At 44.2% G+C, this 26,472-nt stretch overlaps 1 protein-coding gene across 9 annotated transcripts; it reads left to right on the forward strand.

Moving 5' to 3' along the window:
• The first annotated feature begins 2,230 nt into the window (after nt 1-2,230).
• Nucleotides 2,231-15,166, forward strand: LOC136521892 (protein WHAT'S THIS FACTOR 1 homolog, chloroplastic-like). Of its 9 annotated transcripts, none has more exons than XR_010775706.1 (8): nt 2,231-2,629; nt 4,146-5,461; nt 6,104-7,923; nt 11,058-11,290; nt 11,792-12,228; nt 13,815-13,888; nt 14,034-14,241; nt 14,532-15,166. XR_010775706.1 is itself a non-coding variant. In XM_066515692.1 (3 exons), the coding sequence occupies exon 3, from the start codon at nt 4,384-4,386 to the stop codon at nt 5,386-5,388; it is 1,005 nt and encodes a 334-aa protein (XP_066371789.1). In that variant the 5' UTR covers nt 2,231-2,629; nt 4,146-4,218; nt 4,322-4,383; the 3' UTR covers nt 5,389-5,870. The 9 variants fall into 9 exon arrangements, 2 of the variants coding, with proteins under 2 accessions (XP_066371789.1, XP_066371761.1); XR_010775705.1 differs by lacking the exon at nt 14,532-15,166 and adding an exon at nt 14,355-14,517; XR_010775707.1 differs by lacking the exon at nt 14,532-15,166 and adding an exon at nt 14,355-14,517 and having other exon boundaries at nt 6,112-7,923.
• Nucleotides 15,167-26,472: the final 11,306 nt, after the last annotated feature.

A 26,472-nucleotide genomic window follows, 5' to 3' on the forward strand; every position in this document is an offset into this window, starting at 1 on the left:
TACAGTATTGTTATCTTATTGTGCGATTCGTGTGTTTTTAGTATAAAATGTTAGCTATCCCGTAGCAACATACGGACATGCTACCTAGTCTATATATATTGCCAAACTGACCTTTGTTATGACGTACTTAGGGGGGTGTTTATATACATGTGACTAAACTTTAGTCCCTGTTACGTTGGATGTTTGATACTAATTAAGAGTATTAAATATTGATTAATTACAAAATTAATTGCATAAGTCGAGACTAATTCGTGAATATGATGATACAATAAACATATGCTAATCATAGATTAATTAGGCTTAATAAACTTGTTTCATGAATTAGTCACGCCTTATGCAATTAATTTTATAATTACCTCATGTTTAGTCCCTCTAATTGACATAAAACATTCCATGTGAGAGGGACTAACCTTTAGTCCCTGGATCCAAACACCCCCCCCGCTCTTACGCAAATCATTCATTTTTCCTTTTTTTGTTTTTCGGATTTCGATATTATTGAAGTATTGGCTGATTTTTATATGAATAATGAGTAGTGAATATGTCGGTACGTTGCAATGGGAAGTACAATTTGTTATGTGACAACTTGTGGATCAAACATTTTTTTTCAATGATTATGTCATTTTAACTGGTTTTGGAACTAGACTTCACACTGTGTCTGGATGCATTGCTCTAACTTGTACGGATACAAGAGCCATAGAGATTTATCATTGATCACGTCATGCATTCTAATTCATCTTGAGAACAGATTTTGCACCATACTTTAATTATTATACTAGCAAATATGTTTCGGAGGTGCTCATAGGGGTAGGATTTACGTACATGTGTTTATAGGGATGAATGTGCGTATGTGCATGTGATGGGCGTCTATGTTGTATTGTGTAATTCTAAAAAAAAATATTTGCATGTTAGAATAGAACGATAGTTACATACAACTTATTGCATGGTCACATATATGATTTGTTGCTCAAAGATTTATTCATGGATTGTATCATGTATTTCAATAGGACTTGGAATTGAACTCCGCACTATCGTTGGACGTGCATTATCATAGCTTTTACATACGAGCACGAGTTCCAGGTCACGTAAGGAACAGGGAGGGCTATGAGGACATTGTGGGGAGTCAAAACGGTTCGAAGATTCCTCTATTATCAAAAAGGATATTAGAGGCTGTTCATGATGAACTTCAAAGACAGAGGTGTCATTAGCGTCTACTCATAAAGCCCTTGTTAATGTCGATTAACAAAGGTAGATTTCTTGCCCGCCTCTAATGTTTTTTCCTATTGTTTTTAAAAACAACTTAGCCTTTGTGTAGATCTACAAGGCCCGCTGAGCCCTTCACTGTCGCCCTTGACCATCCTCTGAGTCGGAGTCCTCGAGATTGGGGAGTCCATGCCCCAGGTTTGGTGCTTGGACGACCCTCCTTGACGTTGGTAGTAGCTTTTGTTCATAAAGTTGCACCGAATCCGCAATGCTCTCATCAGATCAGGGTAAGGAAACAAAGGCCACACAAATCAAAACCACATTGCAGTGCACAAAAAGAAAAAAAAGGATCCAACATGGCTTGCAATCGGGTGACGTAGATACAAATCAACGACAAGCTCACCTAAAGGGAAAAGGTAGGGGATGGAGAGAGACCGACATGACTGTCGCCATGGCTGCCGACACTATCGACACCTTCACATCGAGGCCCTTGTATCCATTTGTCACTATGAAGGCGTGTGTTACGCCTCCATGCTTAGGTTGCCTCTATCTCCACGGTTCGTTCAATGCGGCTCCTCTCCTTGCTGTGTCGAGGCACTCGACCTAGTCATGGCTCCCCTTCCTGTGCCCCGGTGCTTCTCGCCCTCCCCATGCCATCTTCGGTGTCTCATACGCCAATGTCTACTTGAATGGATTTGATAACCTTGAATTAAGAGCTCATACTGGAGTAGATGCAAAGAAAACTGACCATCAAAAGTAGGGAGAGCCCTTAAATAAAGAATAGAGACCCCTATTTGAGGTTTATGCTGGAGTTTCTCTAACTTATATTATTTGTATTTAGAGAGGGATTTGGGCCTAGGGACTACAGAGCCAAGGCCCTAAAACATGCCCCGAAATATTTTTTATAATATATGTGCCTAATTTCATAGAGCCAAGACCCTAAAAATATTTGTTATAGTACATGTGAATTTCAGGCCTAATTCAAAGTGGGCCTACACAGTTAATCGGCCCAGACTCCCGTCCCCTTCGGCCAACCCCAACTCCACGACCGTGAGCGGGAGTCCCCGTTTGGCCGCCTGTTCCTCTCCGGCTCTCCCTGCCGGCCGCCGCCGCCTCAACCCAGCAGGCAGCAGCAGCCGCCGGCCGGCAACTCGGGCCCCTGCCGCTAGGGTCCGTCCGTGGCTCTGCTCCGCGGTCGGAGGCGCCGGGCGCGCTTGGCTGGGCGGCTGTCCGCCTGGCCGCAGCCGCACTGGCCAGTGGCCACTGGCCGTAGCTGGTGAACCACGAGCTCCGAGCGGCGAGCCGGAGCCGGCGACACGGCATATCCGTCGCGGCGTGGGCAGGGTGCCAGCAGCCAGCCGCCAGGGCAGCAGGAGCGCGGCCGCGGCCGCGCGGTACTCGTCGCCTACTCCTACTCGTCTGAGCCCTGGTAAATTCCCCATTCTCGTATCCATTCTCCGGTTCTGCCCGATCTAAAAAATCTTTGAATGATAATTAATTAGGTCGATTTTTGTAGAGTTGCACAATGAATAGGACTAAGACATTAAAATCTTTTTTTCTCCTTCTCCTCCAATTATACAACTAGTGTTACGAAACCAACCTTCTACACAAGCACAATCAGAAGTAGTATATAGTAGTAGAAACACAGGTTATCAAGAATCAGCTAGCAATGCAAATGGCTTACAAAATAGGTTTAGGTTCACTTGATGAAGATACGAGAGACGAGGGAGAACCAAACCATCATTAGTGAGGTATTATTTTAACCACTTCTATGCTTCCATCAATTATGTTGTGGATTTAAGCATGGAATTGAGATATCATCGAAACTTATGCATTTATAATCTAGTTTTGTTATATTATTGGTATTAGACCCGGTGCTGATGGTATACATGCTTTGGTAGTGGCCCTAGGCTTGAAAATTGACAAGCTCCACCACAGTTTGGATTCGGATCTGCTTGTATTATACCTACTAACTTTGATTGTTTTGCAAAAATTATCAGGTGTACATGTGTACACCCATGTCCTTTATTGGGTCCGCCCTTGGATCCTAGGCTATGCATACCAATTGAGCAAATGCATTTTATGATTTGCTGATCCTTGGCACTAGTTAGGAATTTCTTTTGTAGCTCTTGGAGATTTTATCAACTGTGTTGTTCAATTAAGCCTACAATTGAGATGTAGTCTAAATCTTGCATCTTTTATTTGCTACTCGAAGGGCGGGCTTGGTGCAAGCGGTAGAGTCTTACCGCTTGTGACCGGGAAGGTCCCGGGTTCGAGTCACGGTCTCCTCGCATTGCACATGCGAGGGTAAGGCTTGCCACTAACACCCTTCCCCAGACCCCGCACAGAGCGGGAGCTCTCTGCACTGGGTACGCCCTTTTTTTTATTTGCTACTCCCTCCATTACAAATTATAAGACGCTTTGGCTTTTTTAGATACGTAGTTTTTGCTATGTACTTATATATACCCTACGTCTAGATACATAGTAAAAGCAATATATCTAAAAAAGCCAAAATGTCTTATAATTTGGAACGGAGGGACTATGGTTATCTGTCCTAGTTTAGGTGGTTTAAGCACTTAGATCTTGGCCCTAGGCTTGCGGATTCGCCAGCTCCGTCACTGTCTCTAGTGAGTTCAATATGACGTCTATGGAGCACACTTCACATTGGGATGAAAGTGTTGGACCAATCCCCTAAAAAAGATTGAAATTCCTACCATCTTGCCACATAAGCTCAAATTTCCCATGTTGAGCGAGGATTCTCCAACCTGAACTTCACTTTGTGCTTTATTTGGAGAGTGTCATTACTATGAATGTGGTGACAGCAAGCAGTGACCTCTTTATTTTGCCTTTTACATTAGATGTTCCCTGTGCAGTTTGATTCCTGAGATGCAAATAGTAGGCTATTGACATGGATGAGAATATAATTTTGACTCTCTTTTTTGCAGAATTTAAATTGCAACGTGCTGCTTCTTTATATGCACGTCTGAATGCTTGGACCTGGTGTGACTACATAGCTTGGTATTCATTTCATAAATGATGGAAAGAAGATTGGGACAGCATGTATATTTGATTCCCAGACCTCTTCCCTTTATGCAACTGAATGCTATGTCCTCGTTCTCAGCTGGCCATGGACGCCGACCCAAGAAGAAGCTATATCACCGAGAACCTGGTCTTGACAAGGCCATGGATCTTCAAAAGAAGCCTGCTCTTCTCCTTCATCTGCGTGACCTCATTTTGGCACAAAAGACAGGGTCATTACTTGTACGTGACCTTGAAAAGGAGGTTGGCTTTGTCCAAAAATGGAAGTTTCTTTCACTTATCGAGCGCCACCCCAATATCTTCCATGTCTCTGGTGGAAGTGCTTCCCGAGAGCCCATTTCTGTCACACTTACAGAGAAGGCCAGAAAGATATCCAGTGAAGAGGCTGAAGCGCGAGAGCTAATGGAGCCAATCTTGGTGAGAAACCTTAGGAAGTTACTGATGATGTCGATGGACTGCCAGATTCCTCTGGAGAAGATTGAACTAATCCAGTCTGAACTGGGCTTACCTAAGAACTTCAAGAGCAACTTGATTCCAAGGTACCCTGATTTTTTCTCAATCCGTGATGTGAAGGGACTGGACCATTTGTGTCTGGAGAATTGGGACTCTTCACTAGCAGTCACAATACGAGAAGAAAAAATGAATTTTGAGGGTTCCCAGATAGGCCGTAGAGGGATTCCTAAAGATGGAAATTTCTTGGGTCCTTTTGCTTTCAAGTTGAAGTATCCAGCAGGATTTAGGCCAAACCGGAAGTACCTTCAGGAGGTTGTCAGGTGGCAGAAGATGGCATTTCCTTCACCTTATTTGAATGCTAGGCGAGTCGAGTCTGCAACACCACAGGCTCGAAAGCGTGCCATTGCTGTTCTGCATGAGATTTTGAGCCTGACAATGGAGAGGCGGTTGACATCTGATAAGCTAGATATATTTCACAACGAGTACAGGTTTCCATGCAAATTACTTCTTTGTTTGGTGAAAAATCATGGCATCTTCTACATCACTAACAAGGGAGCAAGAAGCACAGTCTTCCTCAAGGAGGCTTATGAAAATAGTAACCTTATTGATAAGTGTCCTTTACTGAAATTCCATGATCGGTTTGCATCCTTGATTGGCCGACCGTGCTCCAACTCAGACAACATGCTGGCAGTATAATTGGAGTGTGGATTTACTGATCAGGATTCAGGAGACAAACTATAGTTGGTGCATCTGTTTTGTTGAAACTCAGGTCAGCTCATTGCACATGCAACTACAATTTAAATCCTGTGTACAGTTGCTGTTTCTCTCAGTTCAGTAGCTAAAGATAACTAAAGAATTGAAAAAGCCAGTGTCTCATCTTCAAATGTGAAGCCATCTGAGAAGTGAAGTGGCAGCTCTGCAGATTAGGCAAAATAATGCTTGTACCAGAAGTCACATCTTTATTCTCAGTTTCCCACAATTGTAGGTTTGGATCCTAGGGCACCATATGATTGACTTAGGAATGTTCTAGGATTAGCTCCTTTATGCAGCTTATATCCCAAAACAATGTTATAGCATTTGTAGCTCTTACTATCATAACATGTGGTTTGCTTCTCTTGGATTGAACTGTTCTGATAAATAATACAGTCAGATGCTCATTCATTTTAAACAGTATCATACTCTCTCCTTTTATTTTTGTAAGGCGCGGTTTGACCCAGCATGGTCTCTAACATTGTGACTTGACCATTAATTTCTCATATATTATAATGTTTGTGACTATGAATTTTACATATGGAAGTGTTTTCAAAATTTCAAATATGAATCCGATAATACCAAATTTGTATGGTGTAATCTACAAAGTTTTAAATTAATTGTTTGTCAAAGGTTAACAACCGTCAGCTCTCTCTGTCAGCAAACCAGTTTGATTGGAAGAGGTTATCCTGGGTTACTCTACTGATCCTGCTACGGTCCAAATCCTTGCTGAGCTTGCAATTGGTAAAACAGTTCCACACTTTACTCTTCAGCAAGCTGTTCTTAGAATTCAAGGAAGACTCTAGATTAGTGCCAATAGTGCACTACAGCTCAAGCTCATTTCTGCTCTCCATGCCAGTCCTTTGGGAGGCCACGCTGGTTTTCCAGTGACTTACAGAAGATTAAGGCAATGTTTGCTTGGCCACAAATGAAGCAGTCAGTCCATGACTTCGTCACACGGTGTCAGGTCTGTCAACAAGCTAAACCAGAGCATGTGAAGTATCCAGGGTTGCTGTTACCATTGCCAGTACCTGAACATTCTTGGCAAGTAGTCCAATGGATCTTGGTTGTTGTCAACAAACTCTCTAAAGTTGCCAATTTTCTACCATACTCATCTATTTATAGCTATGACTATTGCTCAAACCTACATGCTGAATGTCTATAAGCATCAAGGGATGCCCCAAACCATTATCTCAGACTGGGACCGTATTTTCACTAGTAACCTTTGGCAAGCCCTCTTCAATTTGGCAGGCACACAACTGAGTATGAGCAGTTCCTATCATCCTCAGTCTGATGGGCAGACTGAAAGGGTAAACCGGCGTGTTGAGACATATCTCAGGTGCTTTGTACATGCTTGTCCATAACATTAGGGAAAGTGGCTCTATCTTGCTGAGTATTGGTATACTACATGCTTCCATTCTTCTTTGAGGAAGTCTCCTTTTGAGGTACTATATTGACACTCTCCTCGACATTTGCTATTGTCCCTGTTTAGTGTTCCAGATCTTCAAGAATGGTTGGAGGAGCGCCAACTCATGCAGGTACTGGTCAGGCAACATCTTGAACGCGCACAGCAGCGCTTCAAACATTAGGCAGATAAAAAATGATCTGAACGTAGCTTCAATGCTGGTGATCTGGTGTTTGTCAAACTTCAGTCATATGCTCAGAACTCTGCAGTGTCCAATCCAACTACGAGCTCTCATTTCGTTATTTTGGGCCTTTTCCTGCCAACAGCAAAATCAATGCAGTGGCATATGAAGTTCAGCTTCCTCAATCTAGTTTATCTGGTGTTTCATGTGTCCCAACTGAAATTGGCGAAGGGACCAACACACCAGGTCAATGTCACCATTCCTGACCTTGATCTAAAGGGCGTACCCAGTGCAGAGAGCTCCTGCTCTGTGCGGGGTCTGGGGAAGGGTGTCAGTGGCAAGCCTTACCCTCGCCTGTGCAATGCGAGGAGACCACGACTCGAGCCCGGGACCTTCCGGTCACAGGCGGTAAGACTCTACCGCTTGCACCAGGCCCGCCCTTCATTCCTGACCTTGATCTAAATTTGCAAATTCTGTTGTCCATTTTGGATCATTGCCTTTGACCCTTTGTTAACTTGGTCGCAAACTGATCCCCCAAATCCTTGTGCATTGGTCAACGTGGCCTCCGTCTATGGCCACTTGGGAGGATGAACAACGACTGATCAGGGCAAGCTCATGTAAAAGGCTGGCGTTTGCAGGTGTTGGAGGTGTGCTGGTTGTTTAGGAGGGAGGCACAAGGGAAGAAAGGCAACATTTTAGACTTGCTTAGGCATAGGCAGCGGCATCTGGTTCTCCAGCGATGATATTGGTGGTGATTTTGGCAGCGGTGAACTTGTATCTCCACTATCATACTGTTGAGCGCTAATATATATCCAGTACAACCTTACAGAAAGCACCTATAGATGCTCCAAATGCCAGTAGCTGAAGTTTTTTCTTCCATCTAGCACATCCAATGGTATCCTAGCTTCTGAATTTGTTGACAGTGCCACCTTTCTATGTTCATGATTTCTAATTGTTTCTTCATGCTTATGTTACTTAGCTACTTCAGTCATGTCCGTTGGATGATCACACTTGTTCACCTATTTTTGCATTACTAGGATCTGTTTAATGAATTGCAGTACCACATTCTTGTAGTTCCATGTCTGAGATGTGAACTTGACTAAAACATTGTCAGCATCCTCATGTTTTGAATACTGAGTTGTCTACTTGCTTATTGTTGAATCAAGCATAGTGGATGGATGAGTGTTTGTGGTTATGCTCAAATGCTAGACATGCATTTTTCAAATATTTGACAACCATATTTTTTTTGGATTAAGTCCGCTTTAGGCCCCTCAACTCTTGTGTTAGTCTCATTTTAACCATCAACTATAAAACCGTCTAGTACCGGTACCCCAACTGTCAAAACCGTTCACTTTTAGCACCTGGGCGGGGGCAAGGCTGTTTTGACCGACGTTGAGCGGTTTTGACCACGCCACGCTGGCGTTGACCGCCATGTAGGACGCTGGCATGCATCTCAGCGACATGTGGGGCCCGCGCCCACCGCGGATGCTGGGCTCGACGATGTCCACTTCACCGCCGCGCTGTCCCACCGGCTGTTCCCTCCTCCCACGCCTTCGCCTCCGCCCGCCGCCGAAGTTCGTGAAAGAGGACCTACCATGGCGGTCGGTAAAAATCTCCGATGAAAAGACCTTCCGCGGCTATAAAGCCAGCCATGGCCACCATCCAGGAGCGCCTCACCGAGCTCCATCTTCCTCTGCTCTGCGCCGTGCTCACCTCTGCCCTCCTTCTTCTCTCCCTTTCCTCCTCCTCCACTCTCCCTGCTTCCCTCTCCCTGCCCGCGCCGATGCAGCCCAAGACCGCCACGGAGTCGCCCAGCGCCCTCCACCGCGCTGGAGCCGTTGTCATGCCGCCACCCTGTTCTGCTCGCCCGCACCTGCCTTCCCATCTCCTCTACTCCCTCATCTCTCTGTAATCCCTCTGCTCCGTGAACGCCGCTGCCCTGCTCCATCTCGCTCGCTCTGCACCGCGCGCCGCCCTACGCCCTCCTTCCCTCCGACTCCCTTTCTCTCTCTCTCTCTTCTTTCCCTCTCTTGCTTGCCCTCTCTTCCCTTGCTCTGGTGCTCGGGTGGATGGAGGGTAAGGTCGCTGCCTCCGCCCTTCCCGCCTGGCCATGACGTCGGGGTCCGCCTCGCCGACCTCGCACGCTCCGTGAGCGTCCACTTCTCCCAGGCTGGCCGGTGGCTGGGACAACCCACCGCCTGCCAGGGCGCACGGACCACCACCTCTTCCTCTGAAGCGCGGCGAGGCGAGCTGGGCGCGCCGTAGCGCGACGCGCAAAGGATCGGCTTGCCTGCCCTGGCAGATTGACGTAGAAGTCCGGCGGAGGCGACGTAGAAGTACCGCGGAGGCGACAGACGGTAAAGCGACGAGCCGGTGTCTCCTCTACTTCCGGCCGACTGCGCCGCCGCCCCAAATCCGCCGCCTCTAAGCTGTCCTCGGGCCGATTCCTTGGGCCACCAGCACCTCCTCCACCCCGTCGACCTCTCCGACGCCTCATCCTGGGCCATCGAGCGCCGGAGCGTTCTCCCGCCGGCTTGCGAGCAGGGCGGTGGCGCTCGAGCAAGTTGCGGCGGCAGGCGCGCGTCCACCTCGTCCACGTCACAAGTGGCGCCGCCGCCGGTGCTGGCTACTTTGATCTCCCGCCCGCCGTCGACTCGTCCAGCAACACCTACGCCCTGAAGCCGATCCCCTCGCCGGTGGTGGCGTCGGCCGACCCGTCGTCCACGGACTCGACACGGGAGCCCAAGCGGATGCGGACTGGCGGCGGCAGCACGTCGTCTTCCTCTTCCTCATCGTCACCCATGGATGGCGGCCGCACTAGGAGCTCCGTGGTCGAAGCTGCCCCACCCGCGACGCAAGCGTCCGTGGCGGTGGCGCGAGAGTGAGGGGAGGGAGGTGATGAGTGGGCCCCATATGTCACTGAGATGGAGGTTGGCATCCTACGTGGCTGTCAATGCCGGTGTGGCGTGGTCAAAACCGCTCCACGTAGGATAAAACAGCCCTGCCCGCGCCGAGGTGCTAAAAGTGAACGGTTTTGACGCTTGGGGTATCACCGTTAGACGGTTTTGTAGTTGAGGGTTAAAATTAGACGAACCCTATAGTTGAGGGGCCAAAAGTGGACTTAATCCTATTTTTTTTAGAGTTTTAGGGCCAGGTAGCCCCCGTCTTTCAACATTAGTTAAAAGACAAAATTATGCAATACAGCATAGTAGGCGGCATCCCACCTGAGAACCTGATTAACCCTTTTAGAACAAACCAGAGACAGTAACGACCCAACTAAAGAAAACTAAGATAGCATAACTAAAGACAACCACACCTACGCCTCCTAGATCTTCAGCAACACCATCCTGCCGCGTGGAACTGTCTTGAGCATATCCTCCTTGAAGCCAAATGGTAACATCTTCATAGGACCAGCAGCCTGCTCATCTGTCTTCACCCATAAGGAAGCCACCAGGTCATCTTTGCTTGTGTCCTGAGCTCGGAGATCATTTGACAACCATATGGGCACATATGTTAATGGCTGCCAAAAAACTTTAAAGTTCACATGTTAATTATAGTTTTAGACAGCTGTGGTAGAACATTTAACATTTTAGATAGCTGCAAAGTAACTTAATTTTCAACTACCTATGTACCAGACCCATCACATGTCTATGGCACATTGTTGTGGGAAGAACGAAAATGAGAATTATTGACTTCCCTTCCTTGTCATTGACTGTGTTGTATTACTAGCCTTGTATTCAGATCATCCATGATTTATAGACCCTACTGCTGTGGACCAACATTCCATCTGGTCCAGTATGGAAGGTCCATTTGATTCCTGTGTGCTCCTGGATTATCATTGCACTGACAGTAATATGTGTCTGTACTACAATGATCATCTTCTGTTGCCAGTCTAGCGCATGTGTCCTTGCATTCCTGGTGTTCTGATACTTTTTGTACTAGATGTTTTGTGTAGAATAAGTGAAGTTGAAATGTAGATGCCAATAATGTTCTTCAGCTGATGCATACATATCTATTTTTTCCTTGCAGTGTGCTCACTCAGAATTTTGTCCTGCAGCATTTGCGTCATCCTATACAATCATCAAATTCATGTTGCAGATTGTCCTGTTTGTGTTAACCAATACTTGTGCACCTGGGATTATTAGCCCCACTTCTTTGTGATGCACTAGTAACAGTTGGACAGAGGGAACTCACAATAGGGTCAAATATGAGAAATGCTGGCCAATGAATTATTATGTGATCTATATATCGATCAGGAACAGGTATGTGACCATGTAATTGTTTCATGTTATTTTCTAGAACTTGTATCATAGCAATCATTCTTGAAAAGTAAACTTTATCATCATGGTTGTCCATGGAATCTAGCAATCCAGTAGTCAAGATTTTGTTAGCATGTGTTGATTCTACCAATTGTCAGGCTATTTCATGGCAGGTATGGTGTACTATTGTTTCTTTTTTGTGAAGGTACTGCTTTGTGTCAAAATTGATACACTCAGCAGTTATCAAATAAAGAAACTTTCTGATTGAGTGGTGACAGACTGATGCCATCCTCTCTCTGAAAGCTTGTGGGTTACATTGTTGCTTTGCTGAATAATGATCAACGGAATGGGGACACTCAGTGCTGTTGATCTGGGATCAGATTCTAAATGGGGGAAAGCTTTAGCAATGGTTATCCCAACTCCACAACTAGCTACTAATAGGCATAGGTTTGGATCCTTTTCAATCATACCTCCCTCAGTATCTTGTATATGTTTTGATTTCAGTACCGAAGTGGCTGTCCACAATGCGCAAGGAATGCCTTGGTGGGAGATGCATCGCCGATGTTCTCGACTTAACTACAACGCTAAACCGAGCTTTCAGTGGGATCTGTTGGAATAATCAGATGATCATATACCAAGTAAAGATCAACCGACAAAATTATGGATGGTGTGGACACATTGAGGCAAAATCATGCCAACTGGCTGCTGCTCGATTATAGCCCATGAAAGTGAGGAGCATATACGGGGTGCGGTGATTGGGACCAGGTTCTGCAGACACCAAGAGGGCCCCCATAGTAGTGGTCACGAGCCTGGTCAGATGCACTAAAAGCTAGATTTTGATGGGAGTTAGTGGCTGATAGTTTAGGCAAGCCTATCCTGAAGTCATCCGAACAAAGGATGGAGACTAGACGCCCTTTTCGTATCCTGCTTTTTTCCTTCTGGTAAGCATTTATGCCTGCCTCTTTGGTAGCCTTTCTGTTTGCTGTTACTTCCACAACTTACATTGTGGACCTTGCATCGTCGGCTCTTAAATTTGTTGGCTCTATTATTGGCCACCAAGAGCACATGCTTTTACTTTGCTCCTCCAGTCACCCTCAGCCCCTAGTGAGTGACCCATCTGGATTTCCATGTTGATGCGTCTTCCTTGTACACCATTCTTTGCTTGCATGTCACTGTCCTTGGGTAGCATTACCCATCTGATAAACAACTTTTGTGTGTGGCTGGGGCCTGCCTTTGGAGGTTGGCAACTTCCACAAAATTGCAAGGGTTATCGCTGCTTCGGAACCGGCTTCTCTGGTTGGTTTTGGTGTCCCTTTCCCTGGACCCTGCCTTGACTTTAGGAAGCTACCATTATCTTTACTTGCCCTTCACTTCGATTCCCATACTTACCACCTGATTTAGACCTAAATCTAGTTTTATGCCCCCATTTAGGTGTGTTTCTGGCTTCTTGCAGCTTATTGCTAGAACATCATTATCCTTTAGATTTTTTCTGGGTGTCTGTTAACTTATTTGTTGGTTCTTATTTCTTTTTTTTCTGCTCTTAAGTAATAGTTTCTCAAGCTTTAGAGGAAGCCAATTGATCCCATGAATCTCATTGTTAAACGTCTCTTAGATGGTTGAATGTCACAAGTAGGTCTGGCCAGCCCCGACCACTGTTATTTCTGCCATTGTTCACCTAATGTCTATCCATTTGGAGGAAAGAGCACCTCATTCAGGCTGTGCAACCGTTTCTCTTTCGCTTGCTTGAATGATCAAATTGGCACTTAGTGGGTGAAACAGTCCTGATTTGAACTCTGATTTGAACATCTGAGCCTGCTCAGCCATCGCCGTCCGTCCACCCGGACAAGAATTTGGACTTTGTATCAGCGTCATCCTGGAGTCTGGTTTCTTCCGACTCCTCCAGCAGCAAGTCATTTTTATACTTGTCTCATCTGAAGAAAGTAATGTTGTGCTTATTCTATCCATGGAGTAGGGGTCCAACGTGGCGTAGCCTTGTGTGATTTGTTAGGTTGAGATTTCGCAATCTGGGCGTACAATCGGGCTGCCTGCCTGCCTGCCTGTCCCTCTTTACCCAATCCATTGGTAGTGTTTGCAAGTTTTCTTCATCTTTCTTTATCCCTGTCATGTTGACAATTAAAGACATGGGCATATTATTCTTCGAGCCCATTACTGAAAGAAACGATTTTATTCCATGTCAATCAGGCCGGGCATCTGGAGAGGGAGATGAATCATTCCATCTTTAGCTCACCACCAAACCCACCGGGTCAATCCACTGAGATTACCTTTTGAGATAGCTTCTTAATCTACGGGTTACATAGTTTATTCCTTCAATGTGTGCATATTTTGTAGGGGCACACTTGTGCTGGAGCAATCATATTCCTATCTTATAGATTGGACTATTAGCTGCTTTATGTTATTCATAGGGTATAAAGATTGTGCTGGCTGCGGATTATGGAACGCAGTGGTAAAGATAGACTAACTTTATTCGTGGCAAAAAAAAAAAGATGGACTAACTTTACTTTGACAGGAAATAAGTTATACGCTACCTGCAAAAATCAAGTTGTAGTGCAGCAGAGGCCAAGTTTTGTTAAAGATAAACAGGTAATGAGCTCTTTTGGTGTTTGGTAGTAGTACCGCTTTGTTGTGGAACAAGATGATCAGGATCAGACCACCCTCGTGCGCCGCCCTAATCGCTGATTGCCCACCTGTCTGTCTAACCAAGTAACCATCGGTCTGTTTCTTGTAGCTGTGAACTGTGAATAGCAGTAGCAGCCAAGGGCATATGCTTCCATGGCAGTGACCTCTGCAAGCTGCATTGTGTCGCTTCTCATCTGAATGATGGTGGTGGAGGACCGCTGTGTGGTGTGGGGATTTCGCCCGGTTTTGCTGATGTCTGCTGCTGCCGGATGCTGAAGCCATGCTGCACCTGCACCTTTCTGCCAGCAAAAAAAAACGTACGCTTTCGTAGCCATCTGCTTTTGCGTTAGCGTTAGGTCTCTGTATTTTCTGGCTTCCTTCAGCATCAGTCCACCTCATCATCCATCTTTTTCCTTGTTCTCTTGTGCAGTTGTACACTGTTCTACTGCTGCGATGAGAACCTTGCACGACGCATCACTATTCTACATTTATTCATTTATATACGTATTGTTTTTGGAAGAATGCTAGTAAAACTCAGACAATTTTGTGTACAGTTTTTCCCCCTGGTTTAAAACTGTATTCTTATTTTTTGTTGTTGTTTTGACAGGCGTCCAATGCTGCAAGTGGGTTGATTTCAGCATATACGTACTCCTACTTGTGAGCTTGTTCTGGAGCTTTCTTCTAGTGTTTCTTTCTCTCCTGTCATCATGTTTGCATGCTTGCAGGACGCTGATGGTGGGCATCGAAGGCCGCATAAATCCAGGGAAAGGGACGCGTGCATAATTGCGCACAGCACACACATCTACTGACGTTTGTGTGCTTGTGAAGTTGTGATCCATGACTGGAGAGCCTGACGCCAACAGTAGCGGCATCCTGGTCCTGGCCGCACCGACTGCACCCGCCGTCCGGCACCTTCTTTCTTTCGGCAGCAGTAGCAGCACTCCGCGCGACACGATGCCGTGTGGGATGGAATTGGATTTTTGGCATTTGCGAGGAGGAAGAAACCACCCCCATTTTCAGAGGCCAGCGTTCACTTCAAAGCCAAGACAGGAAAGAAGCCATGCCATGTAAAATGTAGTCGAGGCCGTTGGGATGCGACGAGATGACGTGTCCTACTAGATGTTTTTGGTGTCTCGGGACTCCGATCCTGACATAAAAAAATCCGCCAGGTTAGGATACGTAGAGAGAGGCTTCTTCTAGGTTGTACAGTTGAATGATCGAGATCACAAGACTAGACATATGACAATGGTAGCTAGAGTTCTATACTAAGGCTCTTTCTGCTTTGGTTTGTATTTTTTGGTTTTTTAGGTCCTAATAATGAAAGCCTGAAATAAATTAAAGTCAGCCTTTGAAATAGGATTATAAGAAATACCAATACCAATACCAATACCAATACCAAAGGATGTATTTTATAAGTATTGGATTACAAAGTTAACAACAGGTCTGAGCAGGCGGCTGCTCGAGCTCCTTGCGTAGCGAAGGCGGTGCCAGTGACACCGGATGATTAATTATGAAAATAAATATGCCCTGGTGGCTTACATGAGCTCATGACTGTGGTGACAAGCTATGATATGATGACTTGCACGAGACAACGCCATTAGCATGGACCGTGTGGCAAGGCTTGCATTTATGATTTATGCACCTTGAGTGGCTTGGCTCATGCATGGATCCCCTGGACGGGTATTCATGTTTGCATAATAATGAGCGGGAAGCGAGCGGTTATAGCTAGAGAAATATCTGCTGTAGGAGTATGTACGAATCTGTTGGCTGTTGCTGAATTCGTAGCTAGTAAGCCCTGCAATGATGCTAGCTGCGGATGCACCCGTTCCGTTTTGTTTTGATTGAACACCCGCAGCGCCTCTCTTTTCTTTCTTTCTTTCTTTCTTTCTTTTTTGGCCCCAACACCAACAAAGGACGGGCGGCAGGCAAGTGAGTGGAGGAGTGCGCGAGGCGTGCACGCGGAGTCGCACCACCGCGTGCCGCGTGCGTGACACAACGGCCTCTCCTCGCAAAGGGGCATGCATGGGCCACCGGCACCGCGCGCCACCGGACGCAGGGTGCCGGTGGCGGGCACTCCGCCGGGGTTGTTGGCTGGTTGCACTGCATGCGCCATGTTGCACGGCTACGGCCTCACGTCGTTTTTGTTGCGATCCCATTCATGGCACTGCCATCAGTGGAGGGCAGCGCCCAGCGGCCGGCCGGCCGGGATGGGATTTCCTTTGTGAATGAATTGATACAAAGGTGGCCGCGTCAGTTGGCATATCTTGCGCAGGCACAGACGAATGAAGATGGTACTGGTACCACCACCACAACAGCATCGCCATGTAGAGCGCCCATGCCCCATGCCGGGTGGGCCCGGCGACGTGGTAGCTCAGTTGCACCTGTGCGTGACGGCAACGGTACAGGCGTGTAGGTACTACTGCGACCTTCAAACAGTGCCTGCCGTGATCACGTACTTGAAGATTGGTACTGTAGCTCTCTTGCGCTACTACTAGCTGCCCGGCTGGACCTGGTGCGGCAGGCAGGTCAGCTCACCAGATCGGAATACGGCGCATCCATCCATCGTCCATCGGTCGGTAACTCTGTGTGCTCTGTGTGTGTGGTGTGTGTGTGTGGGGGTGGGGGGGTGGGGGGGGGGGGGGCTAAAGGGTGAGGGGTGTCTCGTCGGATGTCATATGAGGGTTCGATACTACCGCGAGACGAATTTGTTAAGCCTAATTAATACATCATTAGCATATGTTTACTGTAGCACCACATTGTCAAATTATAGACTAATTAGGCTTAAAATTCATCTCACAAATTAATCTCAATCTATGTATTTAGTTTCTTAATTAGTCTATATTTAAAACTCTATGCATATATTCAAACATCCGATAGACCAACGACTAAAAGTTGAGGTGGAACCAAACATCGTAGCTGGGCAGCTAGGCAGGGCAGGCTTTCAGCCTATTCGCTTGCTCGTATCTGGTTTATAAGCCATGACTTATCAGCCAATGAACAATATTTTTCTCTCAGATTAAACCACCCAACAGTACTTTCAACCATGGCTTAGAAGCCAAACCAGCCCAAACGAATAGGACGTTTAACGCTTTGATGAACACATGAAGCATTTGATTTCTAGGGGAGGAGGAGGTCCAAGATCAGGAGGGGGGGGGGGGGGTGTCACGAGGGGACCCCATCTTTTGCACATGCATCTGCGGGAGGAGGAGGCAGGCAGGGTCTGTTCGCTTAAACTTATCAGTAGGTTTATCAACTAGAATCTATAGTATTTTTCTTTCATAATAAATTAGCTTCAGTCAGCTTATCAACTGACTTTAATACAGGCGAACAGGTTGATCAGCCTCATCGGCGACAACAGCCAGGGACCCGGAACTGGACGGAGGAGAAAGAAAGTAAAGACCTACTAATTAACATGCTTGTATTGGGTACACTATATTATTCATATGTATCCAAAGGCTTCCATTTCATCACTAGCTGTAGCTAGCTCACACAAAGTTGGGTCGGGGGTTAGTTTAACTCACGAGGTCATCCCCGGCCATATACAGTGTACAACAACAAGTTGCCCTAGTGTTATGTGTCATGGCGCCAGCAAATTGCCCATACATCGGGGATATAACTAAGTACTATGTATCATGTGGTTTTATTTGGCTTTCCATGAAATCTAGCTAGTAATTGGTTGGACGGTCCACGCTCTAGATTTTATTTGAGGCAGTGGGATCGGACGTCGATCTCTGTTCAATAGTTATTATATATATGGGTGCTGTTGTGCCAGGGCTGGGGCTGCGGTGCGCGCTCCTTTATTTCCTTCTTTTCCCAGACAGGCCTCGTAGCCTAGTCTATGCTTCCGCTATTATTATATATAACTAGTCCGTGACCGTGTGTTGCTATGGGATAGCTAAATTTTTGTACTAAAAATACAAAGATTGTATGATAAGATAACAATACTGTGAAATTAAATAACGACGTTAAAGTGACATTTAATCAAAAAGTAAAGTTCGTGAAATTAACACAGTCACGGAGAACGTGGCGTCATGGCAGGGAGGCGGCGGGTGTGGAAGAGGAGCCGCGATCAACGTGGGGTGTTGTTTCCTACCGTGGGCGATCGTGGGGAGGAGGTCCCACCTGCTGGCACCGTTCATTTCGTAGGGTGGCATTTTATCAAAAACCGTTGGTGTTGATCTACGAGGAGTGGCATTTAGAAGGAAAGGCAGACTGACGACCCAAGGTTTTTGTCGCACAATATGGTTGTCCATCAGACTAGTAAACCAAGGTGCAGATGCCTGTGGTACGTGAACTTCTGTAACCACCACTTTCGAGCTGTTTGGCTTATGGTTTCTGTGACTGATAAACCGGCAGATGCTATTTTTTAACGAAAAATATAGTAGGGGAGACCCTCACTATAAGTTTTATTAAACAAAAGGAAATAAGAACACACATAACAAAGGTCAAATGAACAGTAAAAGAACAACAGAGAAGCTAGCCCGAGGTGGGTTATAGGTCTAATCTAGGGCAACTATACAAGAAAGAAAGACATGGCACTTTTCATCACTGAATCTATGGGCCTGCCGTCTAGCTTCTTCACAGAAGGAGCTTTTCCTAGAACCAAAGGATGGGCGACCTCTATCAAAAATAAAATTATTTCTTTGCTTCTAAGTTTGCCAAGCGGCAATGATGAAAGTCTCTCCATAAAGATGGGGTTATGATATTGAAGCTTGACGTGCTGCATCATTTGGAAGAATTCCTTTGTGAAGTCCCAACTTATTCCAAGAGATTGCCAACAGGCTTGGCTAAAGGGGCAGCTGAAGAACAAATGAAACGCAGATTCCTCAATGTTGCTGCTGCAGAGGACACAATTATAGTTATTTCCTTGAAGCCTTTGCTTTTTCCTTCTCAGAATGTTTCTTGTATTCAGTCTATCCACCAGGAGAAGCCATGAGAAGACTCAGAGTTTGTTGCAGCATTTGAAGTTCCAAATCTAGAGAAAAGGAGCTGGAGGTTGCATGTTCTTGTTGGAAAAGTTGTAGCACTTCGAGGAGGAGTAATTCTTGCTTCCCCAAATCTATTCCCAAGAATCCCTGTTTTGTTGTGAGAGAAAAACAATCTACCATGGCTGATAAGCCAGGCTGATAAGTTCAAGCGAGCGTACTTGCATACTTGAGTGCTTGATGTGCAAAGAAGAGTGTGTGGATATGGTGTAGATCATGCCGGTTGTAGTGTTGCCACATGAAATTCTATTGTTTTTTATATAAGCCTCCTCGATCTTGCGGCGCTCCGCCTCACGCTGCTTCTACAGCCGCCGAATCTTCACCGCGTCTTGCGCCATCCCCACGTACCCATCGTCGGCACCCTCGTGAGTAGACCAGGGGCAAGCTTGAATCGGAGCAGCAAAAGCTCCCCAATCGGTGGGATCTCTCCCCTTGCTGCACCCGGATCGGTGGCCGCGTGGCGGCGGCAACGTAGCTGTTAGGGAGGTGGCAGGCGGAGCGAGGGAGAGGGCGTGATGGTTTAGGTGGAGGGGTGAGCGTGGGATTGGTTGAGGGCCAAACGTGGGAGCGTGATTGGCGTGATCGCATAGGCGTGCTTGACTTCGCATGCTTTCCTCCGGACGTCGGATCGCACGGGACCGACAGCTTTCCTTCGCGGATGTGGGATCGCACGGGCCGACAGGAAGGTGAGGCGAAATTTTGTCGCCCAAAACGGTGTTCACTCTTTAGTCATTTTAGTTGTGATTAGAGTTACATGAGCATCAATGATGATTAGGCCATGTCTTATATATTACATCTAATCAGAGGCAATATTTTTATTTAAATATTTATAGTCATCTCCCTTCTGACGGATAAACTCAAGCCTAATATATCACCAATTACACCGTAAGTTTTTGAAAGTGAGGATGTGACACCAGTACTCTCTTGCATTGCAGCAAGAGAAGCACACAATAGCAAAAATAAAAAAAATTAAAAATATGTTTGCTAATAAAAAAGCGATGAACATTACCTTTCCTGTTTTATACTCCTTCACGTATGATTTTATTTGTAAGTAGATGGAGAGTTAACTTGCTTGCCCTGTGAATCAATGACAATCCCTTTTACATAACTCAACTTTTATATTTGATAATACATAGGATCATGAGCATATGCATGGTTAATATCACACATGGAATTGAGGCTGTTACCAGATATGTAACGGTTCAACACAGGAATGTAAAATATCCTTTACATGGAGAGGTGGACTGCAAGACTGCGAATGTTGATTACAACAGCTTGAATGAAACAATGAAAGAATGAGAGTGTGAATGTTCTTTTGTAGGTTGGGAGTTTTCTTGCAACAGTTGAATATGACTGGGAGCTTTGATAAGATTATGTGTGGGGTTAGTTATCAGAGATGTGTTGATGTCTGATTTTCACTTATATGAATGGAAGATCAGTGAAGCACATTTGATACATGTATGGACTAGGAACAGTTTAGTGTGTGCTAGAAATTTTTATTAGGATATACAAATATGTGGCCCACTTAGATTACAATGACTTGTTGCTGGTATTTGTCTGTGTATCTTCTGAATCTCTTTTGCAAGATAATGAACAGGTCAAGCAAGCAAGACTACAGAATAGCCTTCCATGCAGTGGTTTAAGAGACACAATGACGATTATGATCTCACCTTTACTTGATGATTGGCTAACATGATCGTGGTAATAAATTTGCATATGCAGTAAGAGCTCTTTTCCCTCTACCGGAGGAGGATGACTATGTTGTCCATAGTAACCTCCTGTAAATTATCCAAACCATGACTGCATATATACCGGAGATAAATATTATAGTAATACAAATAAAAAACTAATACTAGTTATCATAACTGAAAAGGACCATCCTAGGAAATATCTAAATGCTTGCATTACTGATTCATTCTTATAATTAGTTCAAAATGTTACACAAGTTTAAGACCTAGATGTTTATTGACCTGAAAAATCATTGTTCTCTCAATGGACAGACAGCAAAGATTCAGATCCAGATATTCAGTTATTTGGGACAAAATAGATTTAGAACTAAAATTCTTAGCCATATGATTATTCCATATTGTTTATTTACATGAAAATGCTAATATTCAGTGCTCTAGAAAATATTTCATTAACATAAAGAATATTGTTCCCATTATTCCAATCCTATTCCTGTATAAATAGTACAACAAGAAACAATTACCTTGACTTGTGCTGCAGCAATGCAGCCAAGCAAATTTTCACAAGCCTTGTTTTTGGGAATCCTGACTGCAGTCCATTTCTACGCAGCTAGCTCCATCAATATTTACAAAGACAACATTAGAAGTGGTTCCACACTTCTACTAAACTGCTGCAAATCAACATTCATATATGCCTTATAATAAGATGCATAAATTAAAATGTTTGGTCTCATAATTATGGGGAATCTTAACATGAAAGCTGCAAAAAGATTCTCAGTTCTACATAGGATGTTGATTACATCAATAATATTACCACATGATAGGACGCTTGAATTCTAAACTCATACTATATGAAAAAAAAGAATAAGGCAATTGCTGAATCCTCCAGCAGTGGCGGACCCAGTAAAGCACATCAACTTCAGCAAAAAAAGCATTCTTAGGCATACTACATACAACAAATTGTAATTAGATGAGATCTGAATACATACCCAGATTAATTAAGTTAGGGTTCATGTGCTCAGTTTCGCACAGCAGGGAGTGCAGGATGCAGCGTGATACCTGGTGGGTGCTGGTAGCCGGCGACGGACTTGAATCGCACCCTCACGAACAGCCGGTCAGGGGAGGCGCGTCCCCAGCCAGTCCGCCCCAGAGGTCGCTGGCGAGGCGGGCGTGTGGCGGCGGGGATCGTCGCTGCTGTCGTTGGAGCCGTCATGGGAGGGGAGGGGAGGCGCTACGGGAGCCGGGGTGGCGGCAGTGGGAGAGGACGGAGTGGAGCGCGTGATGTGGTTTATTTTGGAAAGAAATCGCACGCAACAGCAGACCGACGGGGAGAGGATAAGAGATCACATGGGTGGGCAGATCATCGGGGTGGGATTTTTTTTTCGCACGGATGAAACGAAGGTGAGGTAAAGTTTTTGTAGCACCAAAACGGTGTCTCATCTTTAGTCTTTTTAGTTGTGGGATATATACTGTTCTGCAGCTGGCCATAGAATAACTTATTCTGTGGTCACTTTGAGTTACGATAATTACTATTACAATTTACGAGATTACAGTAACTCCTTACTAAGTGATTTACTATAACATTATGGTAAATATCACTGTGAGTTGTAGTAATACGAATATCGTAAATGCATATTCATATTATCATAAATTGATACAAACATTATCGTAAATCAAGGTGGCTATAGAATAAATTATTCTATGGCCAGCTGCAGAATAGCCTTATATATGGTAAGTCTATTCTGCAGCTGGCCATAGAGGGTCGACATGCATATATATGGTCATCTTGAGTTGATGGATGGGAGCAACCATAATAGAGGGGGTAGTAGCAGTCATGTAGTTTTCACACACACAACAACACGGCGACGACAGCACCAACAAAAACAAAGAAAAAAGAAGATGGATGAGAATGGTATACCTATCAATGAATCTGTCTCCGCCTGCGTGCTTCCTTCTCGGACCGACGGGCATAGTTTTACCCCGGCGGCCGCGCCTTTCAGGCTTTTTAAATTTCAACCGCTTTTGCTCTCCTCTCCTTTCCAGTCGCCCTCTCCTTTTCATTATCACATCCCAATTCCCTTGCCGTATGCCAGAGGCTGAAAGCCTGAAAGCGATTCCGATCCAGTTGCCACGAGTGGACGCTATATTATTTGCATCTCTTTCTTGTGTGTGGTGTGGTCCCACATATACGTAGACATGCCTATGCATGTCCATGTTGTCGATCGCCACGGCCGCCGTACGGTGGATCGATCGTTGCATCTGCATCTGCTGCTGCCGCCGCCGCCGCCTAATGTGAAAGTAGGAGTAGTAGCTAACTAGTGCCTTAAAGCACAAGGCTTGAACCTCTTTTTCCAGGTTACTTCAGAGTCACAGAGCATTTTGATAAAGCCATATATATATGCATATACATGGCTACCGGGCTAGTGTGGGCAGCAATGCTGGTTACTAGCCACCATCAAGGGTGGATCAATCGATGATAGCATAGGATAAGTCGCGTGCACCATTATTGGTAAAACATAAAGAGTAAAGTGCACCGTGGGTCCTTAAATTTTTTCTCGCTTCTCATCTAGGTCCATGATTTTTTTTCGCTCATCTGGTCCATAAACTTTGTTTACATCCTAGTCGCCATCCAAAGTAGGCCACATAGGACCTTGCTGCCTACGTGGCCATTGATGTGGTGCCACGTGGTCTTTTTTTTTTTTGCGCAATTCACTCAAACAAAAAATTCGTAGGTCTAGATGAGAAGTGGAAAAAAGTTTAAGGACCCACAACGCAATTCACTTCAAACATAAAATTATGAAATAAATCCATTGCTTTAATTTATTAGTAGACCCCACATGTACCTGCTTGGTAGGGTCAAAAGGCTAAGCATATGTACGTAGCATGTCGACATGGGATCAAATCTGTGCCATCTTTGTTGGGTGGTGTTTCGGTTTGCCTTCCAAGGAGGAATAATTAAGTTCCATGCATGTGTAGTGGTGTGTTGTATACATAGAGGCTATTTGCCTAGTACTAAGGGCGCGTTTAGATGCAAAATTTTTTGGGTTTTGGCTACTGTAGCACTTTCGTTTGTATTTGGTAATTAGTGTCTAATTATGGACTAATTAGGTTCGAAAGTTTCGTCTCGTGATTTCTCACCCAACTGTGTAATTAGTTTTTTTTATCTACATTTAGTACTCCATAAATGTGCTGCAAGATTCGATGTGATGGATACTGCGCAAAAATTTTTGGGAACTAAACAGGCCCTAAAAGGGTCAAGTGGTGTAGCAGTATGAGCTGTACTATGTGACAATGCAATTCGTAGGTATTATTGGCTACGAACAAAAGATATTTGTTTTCTTTCTTTTGTCGATGGAAAATTCCACCCGTCGACCTTTAGATTTGTCAAACAATGTTCCATCTCTTCCATTCCCAGCCTTATTGAACTCTAGCTGAATAAAAGGGTTCCTTCCAAGTGCATTAGGTTTCCGATGTGACGCATCATTATTTAAAGAATCACGGTTGCTTATATTAAGTGATACTTGTAAACTTCAACGACAACGTGTGAGCAAACATTGAATATAAAAATATTACTATAAACAAAAAAACAACTTAGAATACTTTTTTTGCGAAAATCGTACCAGTAGACTTATAGTTAAAAGTTACTCCCTCACTCTGTTTAGAAAAAACAATGCAATTCTAATATAGTATACCAAGTCAAAACATCTTAAGTTCGATCAACTTTATGCGAAAAAGTATTAAGATACTATGATACCAAATAAATATCGTTATATTTGTCATGGAGTATATTTTCATGGTATAACTATTTGGTATCATAAATATTGAAAGTCTTTTTTATAAACTTGGTTAATAAACTTTGGATAGTATGACTTAAGAGTAGAACTAGAATTGCATTCTTTTCCAGACAGATTAGGTTGGTTACCAATACAATTTGTGCATTTTTATTACAGTATACATCATGGAAAACTAATACTTGAACGTCCACATTGGATACATGTGTCAATGCCAAAGCACACTATACTAGGGTACTAGGGTGCGCTATATATAAACGAAATAAAACAACGGTAAGCATCAACTTTGATAGCTTTATGTCTGCACTTTGGGGGCTACTACCCTTTCTCTTCCTCTATCTGTTTCTGAGGTGAACAGGGCATCAAATATTCTAGATATGGACGAGCCATCGGCAAGCAAAAGTTGCCCGGCCTTAGCTTGCAATGATATGGAATCTGCACCTTTGCGCGGGCGGCCATCTATCATGCATGATTCATCCATTTTTCTCCCAAACCACACGTGAACCAGCAGTGAAACTTTGGTGGAACAAAGCCTTTAGTTAGGGCGGCATTTCGCTCTCTCTCTTTTTTTTTTTTTGCCCCCCCCCCCCCCCCCCCCCCCCTGTGGTTGTGAGATTAGAAAAAAGGTGAGTGAGTTCACAAGAATCCATGCTAAACATGACACATGTAATTGGAGACAGTACGTCTATCTCTCTTGTGAAAGCGATTGAACCTAGAAGAGCCTTAAAAGTAACCAAGAAAAGGACATGATAGACGTTGATGTGGTGTGGCATGTCCATTCTGCTTCTGCCTATATTATGCCAATTGCTTTTTGATTCGTATGCTATACTGTAGATTGGCTGAAACCTGGTCGGGTTAAATAAACATTTCCTTTTCTTCTGATCGAGGAAACTACATATTTAGAACAAAAATCCACACCTATTAATGATGATTAGTGAAAACAAGATGAACGCCAACCAACATCACGCAAAGACACGTATGTATTTACCGCTATATATGTTATACTTTCTTAATTTAAAGGAAAACTAACATGAAAGGATTTTGCAGTTAATCCAGAGTATTTTCTAAGAATCCATTTAAGCTCAACGAGATCGTACATATTTGTGTGTGTTATTAATACCGTATATACTGTACTAATCATCACTACTTTTCTGAAAACAACTAAAACAACCAATGAGATGATACTCCACATCCATGTGCTAACACCTCTGTGCCACTTAAATTTTGTCAAAAGGAAAATGCAAATAAACTTGGTTTATCATTCAGGCATCTGTTATCATCTTGTGGATACTTTTTTGTTATCATTTCAATATTGGCGAGTATGGTTTATATTATATAGAGAAGTTCATTTCCTTCGCAAGGAAAATATAGTTAACTGTTTTACTACTAATTATCATACCCCCATTATATTTCAACTTTTCAACAAGTAGGCTGGCTCTTTTGATCGTCATCTTCAAGGTGCTGTTTCGATCATGTTTCTAAAAATAAGTAACTTATGGAGGCAGGTTTATACGGCAAAATCAACTCATTCTGCTGGCAGATATATCACCAGTAATCAACTCGGGATAATATTAGGAAGCTTGACGAACAATATCCATCACATCATACTATATCAATCTACTGCATTTAATTCACAAAATAGACAGATAACATTTTTATTCTCTTAAATTGAGTGGCTAAAAAAAGTAGTGCTACTATATATAATAATAATAATAATAATAATAATAATAATAATAATAATAATAATAATAATAATAATAATAATAATAATAATAATAATAATAATAATAATAATAATAATAATAATAATAATAATAATAATAAAACAAAAGAGGCATGCAGGCACGTACCTGAAACCCGGGTGCAGGGTGCTCCACGAATTGGAAAGCTCAAAGTCGTTAAATCTTAGAAAAAAAAATCAGAAATATACGATCAAGAACTTGAAATGGAATGAAACTGAATCAGAAATTAGTTAATGAGAAATTGGCAAGGCAACCGAGTTTTTTGTTTTTTTAAAAAAATGGAGAGAAGAAGAAGACAGGCGAGGCGCGTACAGGTGCGGCCATGATGGTCACTGTGAGACTAGG

Source organism: Miscanthus floridulus, chromosome 2, assembly GCF_019320115.1.
Source record: "Miscanthus floridulus cultivar M001 chromosome 2, ASM1932011v1, whole genome shotgun sequence".
Taxonomy (NCBI): domain Eukaryota; kingdom Viridiplantae; phylum Streptophyta; class Magnoliopsida; order Poales; family Poaceae; genus Miscanthus; species Miscanthus floridulus.

Bases quoted from the DNA above. Each gene is read 5' to 3' on its own strand.
- LOC136521892 (XM_066515664.1), top strand. From the start codon at position 4,234: ATGATGGAAAGAAGATTGGGACAGCATGTATATTTGATTCCCAGACCT.